The sequence below is a fragment of the Astatotilapia calliptera genome, chromosome 12, assembly GCF_964374335.1.
Source record: "Astatotilapia calliptera chromosome 12, fAstCal68.1, whole genome shotgun sequence".
Lineage (NCBI taxonomy): Eukaryota > Metazoa > Chordata > Actinopteri > Cichliformes > Cichlidae > Astatotilapia > Astatotilapia calliptera.
The window spans coordinates 922620-943522 of NC_137433.1; the positions used below are offsets into that span (position 1 = coordinate 922620).

General features: G+C 43.4%; 1 protein-coding gene across 1 annotated transcript in view; it reads right to left on the minus strand.

Moving 5' to 3' along the window:
* The window catches only part of pdzd2 (PDZ domain containing 2), an 88557-nt gene that overhangs the window by 13852 nt on the left and 53802 nt on the right, over window positions 1–20903 (minus strand). Inside the window, exons 12-20 of the mRNA XM_026186342.2 lie at window positions 15397–15511; window positions 15217–15290; window positions 10814–11036; window positions 8018–8135; window positions 7733–7865; window positions 6192–6279; window positions 4468–4571; window positions 2517–2679; window positions 206–1104 (exon numbers count right to left, since the gene is read on the minus strand). Coding sequence (XP_026042127.2) covers window positions 206–1104; window positions 2517–2679; window positions 4468–4571; window positions 6192–6279; window positions 7733–7865; window positions 8018–8135; window positions 10814–11036; window positions 15217–15290; window positions 15397–15511 — 1917 coding nt within the window. The remainder of the gene's footprint in view (window positions 1–205; window positions 1105–2516; window positions 2680–4467; window positions 4572–6191; window positions 6280–7732; window positions 7866–8017; window positions 8136–10813; window positions 11037–15216; window positions 15291–15396; window positions 15512–20903) is intronic.

Consider the following 20903-nt stretch of genomic DNA (forward strand, 5'->3'; position numbering starts at 1 on the left):
AGAAAATTCAAATATTCTTGTTCATATTCAGTGTGCATAGAAAATTTTGCATATATATTTGAATTTGTAGCATCTTTGCTACAGCCATCATTTTTTTGCTTTGCAGTTTATTGCCAAAAACTGTGTTGTTGAATTTATTTTGTTTTTTGGGGGGAACCCCCAACCCCCATCCCACTGGTGTAGGGTTGAAAGCAATCCCACGTACCCTTTCTGCTGCACCTCCAGGCTCCACCCCAGCGATCACCAGCTTCAGTGGTGATGACATAATCTCCAGTTCAAGCCCAAATGAATTCCCGTCGTTCCTTCTTAGGATCACCGTGTTAATGGGACAAATCCCTGCAAACTCACTGGCATCTTCCTTCTCATATAGCTGACTGGGGATCATGTCAGCAGCCACCGTGGGGTTTGTTCCTGTGCTGTGGGATGGGAGCAGGAATGGGGCCAAGGCCAGGGTGGGTTCATCCGTTTGGGATGTTTGCTGCTGGGGTAGGTTTGGTGCTTCAGTGCTCATAATGACCCTGTTCACTGCTTCAAGCTTGGGGGACTGCTTTGACTCCAACTGTCCGTGACTTTGATTTGGACAGTCCTCACTGCTGGTGGTCATATCAGTGAGCACAGAGCTGCTCGACACCCCTGCTGTGTGATCTAAAGGCTGGTGGATGAACATGAAGGTTAACTCACAACCAGGTGACTCTGACTTATTGGGAAAACCATCCTTACTTTGAGTGGAACTGTCACAGAGTGCTGTGGGTATATCTCTGCCTCCACTCTGCAAATCTCCACTATCTTCACCGTCTAACACCGAGCTGCTAAATACACCTGCTGAATCACTCTGTGACACGTCACTGCAGGTAAAGGCTTCAGATTTTGTGGGTCTGTGGAAGGGCTCAATTTTTCTGCTGCTGGCTGAATTTTCTCCCTCGCTGAGGTCATCCTCGAAGCACTTCACCTGGCAGAGAAGTGGGCTGCGTGCTGTGGGGGGGCTGGACCATGTGATGGGCTGGCACACGGCCTCCACATGGTGACTGAGAGGTGCAGAGGTTTGGTCTTGGATGTTGTTGTACACACGGCCGTCTTCCACTTCTGTCAGAGATGGGCTGAATCCTGAAAATAAAGATGAACTTACAGCTAATTTTTACAAAACTGGATGCTGTGTAATTGTTTAAAGAGAGATGATAAATGCTTGGTCTCTAAAAAAATCTCATAAATGGTCGGTGGCATGTGTGGGGGCAGGGCTCGAGGCTCTTTCCTCTTGGATGCCCCGAGTGCCCTTTTCTTCTGGCTTTTTTGTTTTTTAATGTATGTGTGTGTGTGTGGAGTCGTGGCCGCTCCCCTCAACAGTAAAGTTTAACGATTAATCACAATTTTGCTAAATAAAAGGATCTGGCTTGCATCAGTCACATGATGACCTTTAACCAATGCTCACCCTTGAAAGCAGAGTGCGCTGGTTACGAGCTGGGAACCAGTTTGCAAATACCATGCACATTTTCTGCCACCTGGGCGGTGCGGAGCTGTAAACAAATTAACTGGGAGACACAGAGTGATGCAACAAAAACCAGTAAGCAGGTGTACAGCGTACACTGTAGTATGTAGCACACAGGAGTATTAGCTCATTATGGACACGCTGGTCAGTTGCCTTTTGGCAACTGATGAAATGAGCGTGCTGTGTGTGCAACAGCTCGGCAAACATTACCTGTCCTTTTATTACCTGCACAGGTGTGCTGGTCACAGCTGCTAGCTGACTGGCTAAGACTCTCAGGGATCTGTAGCTCTGTGTCTCAGGGAACACATTTAGTTTTACAGTAAGTTACAGGGCTTTCCCTGACTTTGTGGAGGACTTATATTTCACTAATATACATATTCACATACAGTCAGGTCCATAAATATTGGGACATTGACACAACATTTTTGGCTCTATACACCACCACAATAGATTCCAAGTGAAACGAACAACATGTGCTTTAACTGGAGACTGTCAGCTTTTATTTGAAGGTATTTACATCCAAATCAGGTGAAAGGTGTAGGAATTACAACAGTTTGCATATGTGCCTCCCACTTGTTAAGGGACCAAAAGTAATGGGACAATTGGCTTCTTAGCTGTTCCATGGCCAGGTGTGTGTTATTCCCTCATTGTCCCAATTACAATGAGCAGATAAAAGGTCCAGAGTTCATTTGATACAATCCAGCACATTTTTATGTTTGTTGCAGATCAAATAGAGTTAGAAGGTAGGATCCCATTGTTCCTGTCTAGTTCCTAGTGGATATTATCATTTTATTATTAGCCTTAGCTTCTAGCCACTGTATTAATGGCAACAGCCACAGGTAATGTGATCACTGGTAACTCCTAATAGTTATGTTAACCTTTTAATACTTCAGTCGTGTTGTTTAGAGGTCAGTAAAGTTCTCATTTCATCAACTACTGTTCACATGTCAAGCGTGGTGGAAGCAAACTTTAAAGTTAAATCTGTGAAATATTCCTAAAACGTCTTCCTGGGATTTAATCAGTAACATTTTACCATGTGGTTTTGATGAGCAGTCAGCCTTGGAGGTAATGCAGCTCATCTGGTGGAGGACATCGTCACTATCTGAGCCCATCAACATGGATTCAGATGGGAATGAGTGGCTGGAAAGTTCCTGCAGGAAGTACTGAGACAACTCTGCCTCTGAACTCAGGGAGCCCTGTTTAAGAAACAACCAAATTGGACAGAAGTTGAAATGAAAGGAAGTTTAAAACTATTAAAATACATTTAACTCATTAACTGGGATGAAAGGGTGTATACTATAACTGTAAGATTTACTTTGTTACACTGATTAGCTGTTTATTTAAAACCCCAAGAAAGTTGATGAAACAAGAACCAACTACGGAAGGCCAGGAGTGACAAAATGAATAGATAAATACACCATTAATTAATAAAAAGAGTCATTAATTAATTAAACTTGGAACTAAATAAATAAATGCCTCAGAGGCATTCACACTATTGATTTCCTGTTTCTCTTTATTCTTTCTTCTACCTTATTCTAGTTGCTCAGACCTTTGCTGGTTAACTACTCCCTCAGTTTTCATCCGATTTTCACCATTCAAACTTCAAACTGTTCTGCTCCTTCTGCTAACGCCTACTCTTTTGGTGCTCATAACTTTTATACTTTTTGAAATATTAAGGGTTTTTTTGCAATTTTTTGGCACATTAAGATGACTAGGACAACATTACAAGTGTGGTCACTGATTTTGCTGTGTTTTAGCTCAGTGAGATGAGCAGAGCGGGAGGCCCGGGTTCGAATCCCGCCTATGGCAAAAAAAAAATTTAAAAAAAATTCAGGTAACAGTTAAACCTTTTAAACTCTTTTCAGCAAAAATTCCAGATTCTTCAGCTGTTTTTTAGCAGAAACTACAGCTTTGTTACCTCTTTTCAGTGCAAAGTTCTGCTCCTTTCCCCTTTTCTGTAGAAAGTTCTGCTTCTTCACCTCTTTTCAGCAGATTTTTCAGCTTTTTGGCCTATTATCAGCAGAATTTCCAGTTTCTTCATCTCTTTTAGCAGAAAGTTCAACAACTTCACCTCTTTTCAGCACAAATCTCAGCCTCTTCTGCTCTTTTCAGCACAATTTTCAGTTTCTTTAAATCTTTTCAGCACAAATTTCAGTTTCTTCACCTCTTTTCAGCACAATTCAGCTTCTTCTGCACAGTGCACATTTTTTCTCTTATATCTTTCTTCGGGACTAGAATTGGTTTGGCTCAGTGGGATGAGCAGCTGAGATCCAGTGGCGAAGGTACGAATCCTACCTGTGGCAGTTGCCACATCTTCCGTGCTCACATGCACACTGCTTTCTTGACAGTCTGCGGTGTACCCTTTCAAATACAGCCATCTTCAGCAATTACTTCAGCTTTTTCAGCTCTTTTCAGCAGTTTGCTCAGCGTCTTCTGCACCCTGCAGATTTTTCTCTCATCATATGTTTGACTCAGTTGAGAACCAGTTTGGTTCAGAGAGATGAGCAGCCGTTCTCAAAGCGGGAGGGCCGGGTTTAAATCCCGGTAATAGCACCATTTTTTTTCCCAGTAGACAGTTTAACTTCTTTAACTCTTATCAGTAAAAACTTCAGCTAGTTCACCTCTTTTCAGCAGAAATTTTAGCTCCTTCACCTCTTTTAGGCTAAATGTTATGCTTTTTCACTTCTTTTCAGCACAAACTTCAGCTTCTTCAGCTCTTTTCAGCAGATAGTTCTGCTACTTCAGCTCTTTTCATTAGATTCCACTACACGGCATTCACACTGCATTTTCGCAGGAAATGCAACTTTTTCTAGTTACACTTTTATTCCATGCACAGCTGGTGTGGAGCACCTACAGTTTCATTGTACATGTAAAATAACAATAAAAGTCTATTCTATTCTATTCTATATGATTGTGTAAGAAGGTTGAAACTGAACCTATCAATGTAGCAACAAAACTAAATATATGTCTAAATGAAAACGTACCCTGCTGGCAGGCTCAAGGAACCTCTTCATGGTCCAGCTGAGAACAGGCGACCTGTCTTCCTGCATGTCCTTCACTGCTGGGCTGGTGTTCTTACAGGACACACCTACACATTAAAACCACAACAGACAAACCCAGACAAATACAGAATTCAGTGATGCCATCATTTTCACACGCCACACGGAGCAAGTTAGTGACCGTATTTCTAAGGTTTAACCTCAGCTTTATCTGAGTTTAGAGGGAGGACATTAAAGATCATCCAGGCCGTCATGTCTGGATTCATAGATAAATAACTGTATAACTGTATAGCTGTATATCCCAGATTCTGTAAAGTTATTTATTTCATATTCTGTATAGTTTTTCATATTTATATCCTGTTCATAGCCTGTACATAGCTTGTACTCACTACAGCCTGTACATACTTATAGTTATAGAATATTCACAACATACCTCATACCGTGTACATTATAACATACCATAATAGACCCATTTCACTAATATACTTACATATCTATATTATTGCTAATATATATTGTAATATATCTATATCACTAAAGCACTTCTGGATGGATGCAAACTGCATTTCGTTGCCCTGTACCTGTGCATGTGCAATGACAATAAAGTTGAATTCTATTCTATTCTAAAACTGAGTATCAGCTGCACAGCAATGAGAGTGTGGTTTGTTGGATAGTTTATGTGTGGATGGGAACTGGGGGGTGCTGGTAACAAGAGGAGGCAAGCTCCTAAGAGGCCTGTAAGACTGTAGGACTGGGGTTTTATACAATCTCACCAATTTTTATAGAAAGAACTAAAAAATCCAAAGAGGTATAGATGCTGGGTCTCTCCTAATAAGAACAGGTTTTCCTCTGAACATTTAAGTTATCTATAAAAGTTACATCATTTTCTGGACAGCCGCCATTTGAAGACCCACATGTGGACATGCATATACACTACATATACATATATACTAGGGGACTAGAGGCTGATGCAGCCTTCAAAGTTGTTCCAGTGTCACCTGCTCTGGCCCCTGGAATACTTTGACCATGGTTGCTGGGACTCTAGTTTCACATTTCTAAGAGTAAAATCTTCCTAGCACATTTTGTTCTTTGGCAGGTATTTCACAGATTGGGGAAAATTAACTGGCAGAATCAATTTTCCCCAGAACTGAACAGGTTGGTGGGCACTTCTGTTTTTGACTACACTTCTTCCACAGTCACCTGCTGGGGCACAGCTGAGGAGGAAAGTGCAGTTAACCCCTAACACACAAACCTGCTGCTAGTGGTTTGGCTAACTGCTAAGCTATTAGCTACACTAAGCTAGCAAATCCCTAAGGACACAGTTAGTGAATATTTGCATGTGATTCTGAAGAAATGATGCTTTAATACAGCCCCTGTAAGTTACTATGAAATAAGTTTCAATGAGAAAATTTGCAGTTAATCAAGCTACACAGATTGACCTACAGAAAAACACCACAGTGCACCGTAACAAGAACAGGAAGTGATCTAATACCATGGCGAGACCAGGACTAAGTGAACAACATCAACCCTGTCTTGTCACAGTACAGTGTTCTTCATTGAAACCTTGTTACAAACCAAAGAAACAGTGCTCTTGCCTACACAGTAGTTAAACTACAATAGTGTAGCAGGGCCATGTGTAAAATGATGGAGCTAACTAGTAAAATAGTTGATACAGTTAATTAAAATGTGAATGCTGGTACAGGTCAGACCTTGCGAATGAAATGAGTGCTTGTTCCTGCTCATTTTGTCCCTGTGAGTGGATCGAGTTATGATGTCATCCATCTCCTGCTCTGATACCTGAGGTGAGACAAAGAAACACAAAAAGATGCATTTTAGCATCAAGAAAGACAAACACATCCTAAAGCACCAACCTTCAGGAATCTACCAGAAACACAATAATTAGCACATGTGCCGACAATCCCATTTAACAGAATAAGGGGTTTTTGAATGAGGATGCACTACGATAAGAAGAAAAGCTGGTGGAGGCCGTCTGATGCTTTGGGCAAAGTGATAGTGGGAGACATTGGGTCATGCTACTCATGATGTTACTTTGACACGTACCACCAACTTGAGCATTGTTGCAGACCATGTATTATTTTATATTTGCATAGTGACTACTAATACCAATGACTAACAACGGGCCGTGTGGTCAGTTTCATGACCATTGATATGACCATCAACAACCATTGATTAATGGCCATGAGTCCCATTCACAGAGAGTTGGAGAATGGCTGCAATCACAGCATGTAAGATGGTGACAGATGTACCCTTAGGCCCCTCCTCGATTCAGAGATGGTCTTTCCCTTTTCATGTAAATGGCCTCCTTGACTCCGCCCTCAAACCAGCGCTCCCCCCTGTCCAGGATGTTACATCCTCATCATTGAAAGAGTGTCCACTGGCCTGTAGGTGTGCATAGACTGCAGAGTCCTGGCCTGACGAGGTAGCTCTTCTGTTTTGTGCCGTCCTCTTAGCCAGAGGTTGTTTGGTTTCCCCGATGTATAAATCCTGCCAATCCTCCTGCACACTATGTTACTCTGTTTGTGTCGGGGGACCCGATCCATGGGGTGGACCAGCATATTTTGGGGCTTAAAAGCCACAGAGACCCGGTGTTTAGAAAAAATGCGTCTCAACTGTTCCGATACTCCTGACACGTATGGGATCACTACAGGTTTTCACTTAGGCAGCGGTTGTCCTTCTCTCCTGGATCAGCTGGAGCTTTCTTGGGTTCAGGAAAGGTTTGAGTAGCCCATTAGTTTGAGGTGTTGACGAGGCTCCCGTGTGTCAATCCAATCGAGCATCTGTGGGACGTGCTGGACAAACAAACCCCAACTGACACCTTCAGGGGTCTAGTCGAGCCCATGGCCAAATACCTCAGGGCTGTGTGGCAGCAAAAGAGGGACCGACACAATATTAGGCAGGTCCTTATAATGTGATGCTTGATTAGTGTATATACAGAGCTAAAAAGAAACCTAGGATTGTGTTTATGGAACATAGACTGTGTTTTTGTCTGGGTGAATGAGACTCAATTTACTTTGAATTCTCAATTAAACTAGAAACTGGTGAGTAGATCCGGGCTATGTGATACATTTTTGGCTCAACAACCCCTGAATGTCATTGGAGGAGAGGAACATCATGAGGATCAAGACAGAGGATGCAGGAGCAACTTCATCCAGTAGCTTGAATCAAACCAACAGTTAAGGCGGTTTTACAGGAGGCTGAACTTTTTATTTAAAAGCAGATCAGGTCTTACCTTTGGATTAGGATGCCTGCTTACAATAAGAGTAATGGGCCCAGGCCCACACTCACTGAGGATGGCATAGGCCTCACTGAGAGCAGCGTGACGAAGGCTGACCGAGTCCACCTCAAGTATCTGATCTCCACGACTGGACAAAGGCACAGGTGTCAGCACAACTCTGAACGTTGTCTCCTCAAGATTCACACACACGTCAGTGAGTAGATTATCACAATTACTGAGAAATACTCTCATTAAAACACGTTTTACTCTTCTGATATTAGTAAAACTACAAATTTTTACCTGAGCCTGCCATCCATCTTGGCCACAGAGCCCAGAGCCAGGCTATGGATGTAGATACCAGGAGCAGCGTTCTCCAGGGTCAAACAGCACACTCCAATTCCAAGGCCCACACCGTGCTCTGCAGGGGGTTAAAGCCGTAGTAAGTCCCAAAGTCAAGAAAGCCTCTGATTGATGCAGCAGTGAAACTGCTGTGATCATACTGGAACATACACTCAACAAAAATATAAACGCAACACTTTTGTTTTTGCTCCCATTCCCCATGGGATGGACTTAGAGACCTAAAATTCATTCCAGATACACAATATAACCATCCCTCCCAAACAGTGGTCACAAATCAGTCCAAATGTGTGGTAGTGGGCACATCTGCTATATTGAGATAATCCATCCCACCTCACAGGTGTGCCACATCAGGATGCTGATCTGACATCATGAGTAGTGCACAGGTGTACCTCAGACTGCCCACAACAAAAGGCCACCCTGGAATGTGCAGTTTTGTCTCACAGCAAAATGCCACAGATGCCACAAGCAATGAGGGAGCGTGCAATTGGCATGCTGACAGCAGGAATGTCAACCAGATCTGTCGCCCGTGCATTGAATGTTCATTTCTCAACCATAAGCCGTCTCCACAGGCGTTTCAGAGAATATGGCAGCACATCCAACCGGCCTCACAACCGCAGACCTCGTGTAACCACACCAGCCCAGGACCTCCACATCCAGCAGGTTCACCTCCAAGATCGTCTGAGACCAGCCACCCAGACAGCTGCTGGAACAATTGGTTTGCACAACCAAACAATTTCTGCACAAACTGTCAGAAACCGTCTCAGGGACGCTCAACTGCATGCCCGTCGTCCTCATCGGGGTCTTGACCTGACTCCAGCTCGTCGCCGTAACAGACTTGTGTGGGCAAATGCTCACATTCGATGGCGTCTGGCACGTTGGAGAGGTGTGCGCTTCACGGATGAATCATGGTTCACATTGTTCAGGGCAGATGGCAGCTGAGAATGTCCCAGTTCTTGCATGGCCAGCATACTCACCGGACATGTCACCCATTGAGCATGTTCGGGATGTGCTTGACCGGCGTATACGACAGCGTGTACCAGTTCCCACGAATATCCAACAACCTCGCACAGCCATTGAAGTGGAGTGGACCAACATTCCACAGGCCACAATTGACAATCTGATAGACTCCATGCGACGATGTGTTGCACTGCATGAGGCGAATGGTGGTCACACCAGATACTGACCGGTTCTGGGTCCCCAGACCCCCAATAGCGCAAAAAACTGCACATTCCAGGGTGGCCTTTTGTTGTGGGCAGTCTGAGGTACACCTGTGGACTACTCATGATGTCAGATCAGCATCCTGATGTGGCACACCTGTGAGGTGGGATGGATTATCTCAATATAGCAGATGTGCCCACTACCACACATTTGGACTGATTTGTGACCACTGTTTGGGAGGGACGGTTATATTGTGTATCTGGAATGAATTTTAGGTCTCTACGTCCATCCCATGGGGAATGGGAGCAGTAACAAAGGTGTTGCGTTTATATTTTTGTTCAGTGTAAATCAATGCTTTGGTACTTTCACACAGCTGTGCTTGCTGCTACAGCTGGCCACGACACGCACAGACACACACACACACAGACACACAGACACGCACAGATACACACAGACACACCCACAGACACACACACAGAGACACACAGAGACACGCAGACACACACAGAGACACACAGAGACACGCAGACACACACACAGACACACACACAGAGACACACAGAGACACGCAGACACACACACAGACACACACACAGACACACACACAGAGACACACAGAGACACGCAGACACACACACAGACACACACACAGACACACACACAGAGACACACAGAGACACGCAGACACACACACAGAGACACACACAGAGACACACACACAGACACACACACAGAGACACACACAGAGACACACACAGAGACACACACACAGACACACACACAGACACACACAGACACACACACAGAGACACACAGAGACACGCACACACACACACAGAGACACACAGACACACACACAGACACACACACAGAGACACACACACAGACACACACACAGAGACACACACAGAGACACACACACAGACACACACAGACACACACACAGAGACACACAGAGACACGCACACACACACACAGACACACACAGACACACACACAGAGACACACACAGAGACACACACACAGACACACACACAGAGACACACACAGAGACACACACAGAGACACACACACAGAGACACACACAGAGACACACACACAGACACACACACAGAGACACACACACAGACACACACACAGAGACACACACAGAGACACACACACAGACACACACACAGACACACACACAGACACACACACAGACACACACAGACACACACACAGACACACACACAGACACACACACAGACACACACACAGACACACACAGACACACACACAGACACACACACAGACACACACAGACACACACACAGACACACACACAGACACACACAGACACACACACAGACACACACACAGACACACACACAGACACACACAGACACACACACAGAGACACACACAGAGACACACACACAGACACACACACAGAGACACACAGAGACACGCAGACACACACACAGACACACACAGACACACACAGACACACACACAGTGACACACCATCTCAGGGGTAATAAGAAAATCATCCAGTGACACCTGAACTGGTTCCTGGGTTCAGTCACACCAGCTCACCTTTATTAAGTGTAACTTCCATGACAATGCAGTCCTTCGGACCTGGGCCAGGGCCTCTGCGTTCATCAGCTTCGTTGAAGCCTGATGGGACTGGTGTACTTCCACTGGTATGAGAGTTGGGTGAAGTGGAACGGCTGAGGAGGGTGGGGGTGGGACATGGTGTCAGGCTGGGGCTGCGCAGCCGTGTTCTAATGGTCAGCGTTACAACGCCTTTCTTAAGTTGCTGTTAATGAAGATGAAAGTGGAAATAAAAACGTCTTTAGTGACTGTGCTGAGTGTTTTCTGTTTGCGGACGTCAGCACCAGAAATTCAGTCTATGGTCTCGCCCTTCAGCTGTCCTCGTCAGTGTCAATGTCAACATGATGGGGACAAAATATGAAACAACACATCCAAAACTTACAATACATTTATGTGACATTTGTGTCATTTAGTGAAAGACAAACAGAACTGTCAGCAAGCAATGCAAAGGTTTAAACCTACAGCACCGAAACAATACATCAGCGTTTAAGAGATGACTGACATATTAATCAGCTTTTAGCTTTTGTCAGACACATTTCAGAAAATGCTGACACAACACTGAAAGGTTCACACTGTCTCCTTTAAGCTTTAACTGTTTAGTTGTTTGACAGCTGACTAATAAGTGGTTTAATATCAGGCGAGGCCTGCTCCGTTATTATTTCATGACAAATGCAGCAGACATAATATCAAAAGTTAACAGTGCTGAATTGTATTTTATAGCTTTTCACTATGAATTTGAATACAAAGCTCAACTGGATGCAGCTGCCAGACGGCCGTCTGTAGGCTGAAAACCAATCAGAGAACTTAAGGATACTTTAGAAGTGGTCAAATCAATAATCTGATATGTCCCCCCCCCACCCCCGACCCCTCACCCATGTCCCTCCCTTTGCTGCCCTCCTCCCCAATGTTCCCTCTAATTTTTCATGTGTCTGAGCGAACACACAAACTCCCTGAGCGTCCCTTGGACCACTGTGAGCAACAGCAGACGTGTGCACTGTGGTCACGCCAGCATCCAATCATCCAAGTTACATGTTTATTAAAATAATCAAATTACAGCATTTACATTTATGTTAGACAACTTTTAATTAACTGCTTTAGCCCACTTACAATGAAAATGTAAAAAATCTTGTTCATGACCTGTAGCATGTTAACACTATTGGAAGGAAAAATAACTTCAAATCAAATCAAATCAAAATTTATTTATATAGCACATTTTTAAGACCGAAGTACACCAAAGTGCTTTCCATTTCCAACTTGAACTCCAATTTTGAAAACACAACTTTCTTTTTTATTTTTTTTGCTCTGACTTGTATTATGAGTCTGTGGTCTGGGAGAGAGTCTGTAACTCTGTCTGCAAAATACAGTAAATAATGACCAATGTTGGGCAATTAATTATATAGTTACTTCTTCAAAAAAGTAACTGAGTAATGCAAACAACAAAGTTTTTTGCAGCTGTTTACCTAAAAATGCAGCCAAGGCGTTTTTTAAACAAACATTTCAAACTATTTACAGAACAATCAGCTGTTCTGCATCAAATCTGATGCCACACAAATTATTTGTGCCGCTCCAAAAAATAATTTCTGTCCACTATGAGATGAAGGAGAACAACAGCCTGATACCTGCAGGCCTGACAGCAGCAGATGTATCACTGCTGTAACACCTGTAACACTCAGCAGTCGCCTCATTGTTCTGACACACACAACAACACTATTGACTACACTACACACTAACTACACACTAACTACACAAGATTTGCACTAAACGTCGCAAATCTCTCACATCTCAAACACGCCGTCACTTCTAAAACTTCCCCCCGTTTCTTAACAACTAAATGCCATGTTTTGATTGGTCCACATGGTACATTTTTCCACCAATAGGAAAGGCTGGGAGTTTTGGTTTTGTTTTTGCTCACATGCTTTCGAGCGTTTTCCTTATAAAACGCCGTTTTTACCGTTTCTTCCTGCAGTAAATATAAACAACGACAGTATTCAGGAAGAAAATCAAACATTGCAGATATTTTTATCATAACTCTGGTTTTACGTGGCCAATCAACTCAATTTAAAAACTGGTATAAAGTCCACACTTTTCCCGTCAGTTGTTCGTCTGTCCTGCTCACATCTCCAATGGTTGTCCACGTTGTCATTAACGTGGCTTCACTCCTCATCAGCCGCTTTGCTAAAACACCGGTGTCGCACATAAGGACACTGTCATAGCCTGACAACCACGTTGATCAGCTGCGTATATACGAATGTGAATCGCATCATTGGCTGGACTGTGGGATAAGGTGGCATCGTTCTGATCCCATACGGGAGCAGCCAGTCACTGACTAACATGCAGAACAGGATTGTTAAAGTTTTAATGTTAATTTCAGTTCAGGTTAGTTTTCTTTTTTGTGCGCAGAGACCTGCCAGCAGTGCGCAATTGCGCATGCGCGCAGCTTAGAGGGAACATTGCTCCTCCCCCTCTCTCCCTGTGTGTCCCTCACTCACCCCCCCCCCCTCGATGTCCCTTGTCCCCTCCTTCCCCCCCCCCCCCCCCCCTCACTCACCCATGCCACTCGCTCCCCCGTTGGGAGTCCCCCCTCCTTCCCTTGGGGTGTAAAAACACACCCCTTACACTGGGTTGATGGCACTTTCTTCTTTTTGACTTGGATTGTTGGCTATTGGTAATTTTCTCAGTATTATTGTAGAGTCTATATTTTATAATACGAAGCACACTGAGGTCACTGTTTTGATTTACGTAAAACTGAATTGAATGAATTTCACCTTCTTTTGATGGCTTTCGTTGGTAAACCTAAAAATATAAAAACTGTATATAGATGGATAAAAATTTACAGACACCTTGAATATTACGATGTTAACATGTTTAAGATGTTATTTCTGAGACTGGTGGAATTTCATTTCTCATTGGTTTGCTGTTTGCTGGGTTGGTACCTGTTCACTGATTTATGAGCACGCCATTCAGTTTTTCTGTTGGGCTGCAACTTAACATTTATTCTTTAGATTTCCTTGAACTCTTAAGTTATGCAGAGGTCTTGGCCGACCCATCATTTCTTTATAAGATAAGATAAGATAACCTTTATTAGTCCCACACGTGGGAAATTTGTTAGGATACTAGCATATGAGGCCAGACTTTCAACTAATTTTTATTTTAAAGTGCTTTTGAGGCTTTATGAAGGTGTTCCAGGTGCTCTTTGAGAGTTTTTAAATCATTTTAAATCATTTCTGTCCAAACAAATGTTTTGTCACACTCAGTTTTAACGTTGCCAGCTAAAGTTTATTAGACCAGCGTTAACAGAAGCATGTGCGTGAGTGTGAAACTTATCAGCTGTGCTGGGATGATGTCTTTGGAAATGTGGACCAGGACTGAGAAAACAAACTAACAAAGGTGCATCCTGACAACAGGAAACAGCCAAAGAAATGTCAAGACTACAAGGGGAATTCCATAAATTTAGGATTTTCCTACTTGATATTCACTTTTGTTGTTCTGCTGAACAACAATTTCTTTCACAGAGGACAGTGTATGCTCTCACAGTGACCCCCAAATAAAAGGTGTAATATTGTGATGTCAGAGTTTCACGAACGCAGCTCTGTGCTGAAGACGGGCCTGTTCTGACCTGTCAGCTCATTCCATCAACTACAGAACAGCTACACTCTTTTATAAATACAACACCATGTCACAAAGTCTGCAAATGTCAAAAATCAACCGTTTTAGTAACACATTACATACTTTTAAAAATGGGGTTTTAACGATAATCTAAAAATCAGACAAATCTTTTGTTTGTAACTTTATAAGAGGACAAAACACATCAATGAGATTCACTACAGACAGGTTTTACAGACAGGCAGAGAGAGGGGCTCCTTATTATCATTAAGGGACAATGTCATGCAAATGAAGCACAGCAGCCTAACAACATGCACTAAAATAAGAAAAAGCAAAAATCCCTCATTTAAACTTTGTCGTAAAGTTTGGGAAAATGCAGAGGAGGTTTTTTATAATAGTGTTCTTTGTCAATGACTCCTGCACTTTTAACAAATGTGAGCGAGTTAAAGTCACAGCGACAGGGCAGAGGACATTTGGGACGGGGTTTGAACGTCATTGTTCACCTGCTCTACTCACAGTCGCTTCGCTTCTGCTTTCGCTCACAGTATCCCACAGTAACACTCGGGTATCTAGTCATTTTGAAGTTGTACACCACGATAACTGTGTACAGAAGCAATCTACAAAAACTGCAATAGTTCAAGCAGATTACAGCATAATGTCAGCAGCTGGATACAGACGTCAGTGGCATTGGTGTAATTACTCTCACCACCATCAGGAGGAGACAACAGTTCAAGTTTAACATTCTTTACATTGTTGATGAAATATAAACGCTGAAAGCCAACCTTGAAGATTTGGATGGCCTGTTGGTGTGTGAGTCCTTGCAGAGACTCTCCGTTCACCTCCAGAATCTCGTCTCCTGTGTGGGGAGGCATAAAATCACCGTTAGTAGGTAATGATCTCTGCCAGGTGCTGTCAAGCTTTTCCTTCCAAGTCAGTAACACAGAATGAACAGGAAGTAATACCCTCCTTCAGCCGTCCATCAGCTGCCGCAGCACCGTGGGGGAATATTGTCCTGACAAAGATGCCCATCTGACCACGTGCTGAGTCCTGCCCACCAACAATACTGAACCCAAGGCCCTGTGGGAGTTGGAGTCAGGCAGAACAGCAGGAACCAAGGGTTCAGTGTTATCATCACAGCTTTTAGTAGTGACACATGACAGCGCACATTTAGATGTATCGCCATGCATAGGTTTCTTTTCTCCTTACATAGATATCAAGGTCGGTAGAAGTTCCTACCAGATATATTGAAAGTTGCAGTGAAAACATCATTAACAAAGTAAAGTGTGAATGTAAAATGTTTCAGTTGATAACAATGATGTAACACAGGTCAGAGGTCAGTCTCTACTACAGGATGACAGTCGACTGCACAATGTGGGTTTACTTTGAAAAGCTTATGGAAGTAAACACAGTCAGAAGATCCTGCAGCCACATACTGCAAAGGGCCTTTGTGACAAAGCACTGCTTATGGTTTTGGCTGCGGGCTAAACCCTGCCACCTGCTGTCCAGCCACAGGAAGACTTCACAACTCCACAAGCGAGTACGGAACAGAAGGGTTGAAAGTGAAGTCCACCAAACAGAGAGCAGTAGGCCTGACAGCACTGTTGTATCAGAATCAGAATCAGAATCAGAATACTTTATTGATCCCTGGGGGAAATTATTTTTTGTTATAGTGCTCCATTTTAAACCAACATTAAGACAAGACAGACAATACGCTAACTAAGAATAGTACAATATATACATATATATACATACATACATACATAAGTCACTTATAAATAAATAGTTGGAAAAGAAACATGTGTAGCTGTAGCAGCAAACAGTGTGTTAAGTGGATGCGTTGTACAGGGAGATGGCCACAGGCAGAAATGATTTCCTGTGTCGTTCAGTGGTGCTTTTCGGTAATCTCAGTCTCTCACTGAACGAGCTCCTGTGACTGACCAGCATGTCATGGAGTGGGTGGGAGGTGTTATCCAACATTGTCTTTATCTTGGACAGCATCCGCCTCTCCGACACCACCTTGAGGGAGTCCAGCTCCATCCCCACAACATTGCTGGCCTTACGGATCAGTTTATTAAGTCTGTTGGCATCTGCGACCCTCAGCCTGCTCCCCCAGCATGCAACAGCATAGAGGATCGCACTGGCCACCACAGACTCATAGAAAATCCTCAGCATTTTCTGGCAGATGTTGAAGGACCTCAGTCGCCTCAAAAAATAGAGACGACTCTGGCCCTTCCTGTAAAGTGCTGTGGTGTTTTTAGCCCAGTCCAGTTTATTGTCAATGTGTACTCCAAGGTATTTATAGTCCTCCACAATGTCAACACTGACCCCCTGGATTGAAACAGGGGTCAAGTGTTTCCTGGTCTTCCTGAAGTCCACGATCAGTTCCTTGGTCTTTGCCACGTTGAGCTGCAGATGATTCTGCTCACACCACGTGACAAAGGAGTCGACCACAGCCCGGTACTCTGTCTCATCATCCCTGCTGATGCATCCAACCACCGCAGAGTCATCAGAAAACTTCTGAAGATGGCAGGTCTCTGTGCAGTGGCTGAAGTCTGTGGTGTAGAGGGTGAAGAGGAAGGGGGAGAGGACAGTCCCCTGTGGTGCCCCTGTGTTGCTAATCACCTTGTCAGACACACACTGTGGGAGACGTACATATTGTGGTCTTCCTGTCAGGTAATCAACAATCCAGGACACCAGAGAAGCATCCACCTGCATCGCTGCTAACTTATCACCCAGGAGGGTCGGCCTGATGGTGTTGAAAGCACTGGAAAAGTCAAAAAACATGACCCTCACAGTGCTCGCCGGCTGGTCCAGATGGGTGTAGACACGATTGAGCAGGTAGATGATGGCGTCCTCTGTTCCGAGACGAGGTGTGGGTATGGGTGTGACTCTACTGTAGACGCGTCAAGCTACTAGATCAGTTTCACCAGCCCTGCCTCATATGAATTGGTACAACAGTGTCTCTAAGGTAAATGTACTTTTGCAAGCCTGCTGCAGTCTAAGATGGTCTGGATTTGCATGTGCATGCCTGTCCTCTTGGACAATGATAGCCTCTCGGTCCAAGAGGACAGCAAAAAGAAGACACTAACCCCAAGTTGCTCTCCGATGCATCCATGGGAGTGTGAATGTGTGTGACTGTTAGCTAGGAAGCACTGAAAAGCATCGAAGAAAATGCTTGTGTGAATGGGTGAATGTGGCATGTTGTACAATGTGCTTTGAGTGCTCTGGGGGCATAGACAAGAGATGTGTAAGAATCAGACAATCCAGCAACAACCAGAGAACCACAAAGGGCTTAAATACAAAGAGGGCCAACAAGGGAAGTTGAAACACACAGGGAACACCACTGGGAGGGAGACGGGCAGGAAGCAATACACTAAACACAGGACGTTAGACTTTCAAAGTAAAACAGGATGAACACGGGGAACAGAGACAGAACTAAACATACATGATAGACATGATAGACACAGGGAAAAAACTAATGACATGATTATTGATTTTAGGAAGTCCTCTTATAGCTCATCACCCACTATCATTAAAACTGCCAATGTTGGGATCGTTGAGAGTTATAAATATCTAGGTATGGTACTTGACCATAAACTGTGTTTTGAATCTCATGCTGATGCCACTACTAAAAAAGTTCAACAAAGACTGTTCTTTTTAAGGAAAATAAGATCTTTTAATGTCTCATCTCAGATATTGTCCTTGTTTTATAGAAGTTTTATCGAATCTGTGATGTCTTTTTGTATCGCTGCCTGGTTTGGTAACCTGACGGTGAAGAACAAGAATCGGTTGGGACTTCTGGTAAAAACTGCTAGCGAAATTTCAGGGCGCTGGCAAGATGAACTTTTGGCCATTTACAATAGAAATGTGCTTAGAAAGGCTCATTCTATTATTAATTGTGTGAACCACCCACTTCACAGTGAGTTTGAGTTGTTGCCTTCCAGCCGCCGTTATAGAGTACCTGTGAGGACTCCAGGTCTCTTTTATCCCTACTGCGTCTTGTCTCCTTAATGGCAAATAATTGTCCTTGAACTTTCTATCATTATTATTGTTATTATTATTTTATAGTATTGTTCTGTTTATTGTTATCCTCCTGCTGCTAAACTAATTTCTCCATGTGGGACAATAAAGAAATTGAATTGAATTGGGAGGCACAAACAGCAACAGACTAAATGAACAAGAACTCACAACCAGAAATACAAATGATTAAAGCAGGAAGAATGAGGAAACTAAACAATGCTAAATGAGAACATAGGAAACCTAGAAACATGGGTCACAGACCCAGGACCATGACACAGGCTGGAACTGTATTTTTGTGTCCTTTGTTTGTACTTTAGGAGATTTGTAGTAAAAATAACACATTTTGGCATCAACGTAAAGAACAACAGATGTAAAATGTAAACGTGAGGTCAGAGTTTAAATGTGAAATGATATTAGAATGTGATATTTACAGTCCCCATATGCCAGTATCATGTCCTAAATGTTGCCAATACCAACAAAGGCAGCAGAATGTATATCGTACAGCTATAACACGTAGTTTTAAACGACTGCTAATGACAGTCTGACAGTACGCAGTTCCTGGGGTACAAGGTTTCTGTCAGTTTTCAACCAATAAATGATGAACCTTCAAGACCTTGGTGGATGTCAGTCAAATTTGAATGGATTGTTAACATGACAAGTAAAGAAATGGACTGGCACTTACAGTTTCTAGTGTTTCTGAAAGCTGATCTGTTATCAGCTTTCAAAATGCTGACACGTTCTCCAGCTGCACTTAAAAACTCACTTTAGTTGTTAGCGCAGTTCAGTTTCTCCAAGCTGTAACCGTGACAGCCTTTCTTCATTCAACGTGAGCGATCTGTGACACGACACATGATCAATGCTCAGCATCTAAAGCTTCATCCAGCTAACTGTTACACTGTAAACCTGGAGAAGTCAGCAGAACTTAAAACACCTGAGGTCACCGACTGCCTGAAGTTTTTTTTAAACTGATGAACTTAAAAGTAGAATTTTGTTTGACCCCCCCCCCCTAGTTGAATCAGAATGAATGTTTTACCCAGAATATTATATCCCATATAAATGTTGCCTCTCAGGATCAACAGAAAAACATTCTCAGAGATTGAGGGATATCTTCCTAAATGTATATGGCATGGGAAGAAATCTAGACAAAAGATACAGATTTTACAACTGCCTACAGATGAGGGGGGGCAGGCGCTTCATAACCTTCTATATTATTACTGGGCTTGCCACGCACAAATAATCTCAGGGTGGTTCCTTTCTATACCAAGGCGAGCCACCAGTAGATACTTGGTGCTGTGACCCTCTTTCGCCTCTGTCTTTTATCTATTGGTCTGGCTGACCTTCCTCTTGGTGTCAGAAATCATTTTATTTTGATGCCTACATTTAAGGTTTGGCATAATATTGCTGCCCACATGGGAAGAAGAGGTTTCTCTAGTGCACTGCAGCCTCTAATTAGGAATAAAGCTTTCCCTCCAGGTATTGGCATTAGTATATTTGATGACTGCTCGAAGTTCAGCTTAGTGCAGAAGCATGGTCCAAACCTTTTAGATCTGCCAAGAAATTGTTTTCCTGTAACCGACTCCAGGAAAGCCGTTACAGATTCGTACACAGACTGCAGCGTACGCCAGAGTTTCTAAATAAAATTCATCCTCAGATTTCTCCTCTTTGTGTAAAGTGCAATACGGATGTGGGGACTTACTACCATTGCATATGGCAATGTCCTTTAGATTTTGGAAAAACATTGCTATAGAGCTTCGCTCAATCTTTCAGCAGACGATCCCACTGAACCCTGTGCTGTTCGTTCTGGGTCTGTCTATAGAAGGGCTCTCTGTGTCTTCTGTGCAGATGCTTTCGTTAGGTAAACTTTTACATTTAGCGAGGCGATGTGTACTGTTTCAATGGATTCAGAGACGGCGCCTCACTGTTACACAATGGTACAGAGAAACGTTCAAGGTGCTGCCAATGGAGCGCCTTAGTGCCATCATAAATTGTGATGCTAAAGTGATGCTAAAATAAACAATATGCTAAAGCATATAGTTAGGGCTGGACCAGGTGACCCTGAATCCTCCCTTAGTTATGCTGCAATAGACGTAGGCTGCCGGGGATTCCCATGATGCATTGAGTTTTTCCTTTCCAGTCACCTTTCTCACTCACTATGTGTTAACAGACCTCTCTGCATTGAATCATATCTGTTATTAACCTCTGTCTCTCTTCCACAGCAGGTCTTTATCCTGTCTTCCTTCTCTCACCCCAACCAATCACAGCAGATGGCCCCGCCCCTCCCTGAGCCTGGTTCTGCCGGAGGTTTCTTCCTGTTAAAAGGGAGTTTTTCCTTCCCACTGTCGCCAAAGTGCTGCTCATAGGGGGTCATATGATTGTTGGGTTTTTCTCTGTATCTATGAAGCGCCTTGAGGCGACTTTTGTTGTGATTTGGCACTATATAAATAAAATT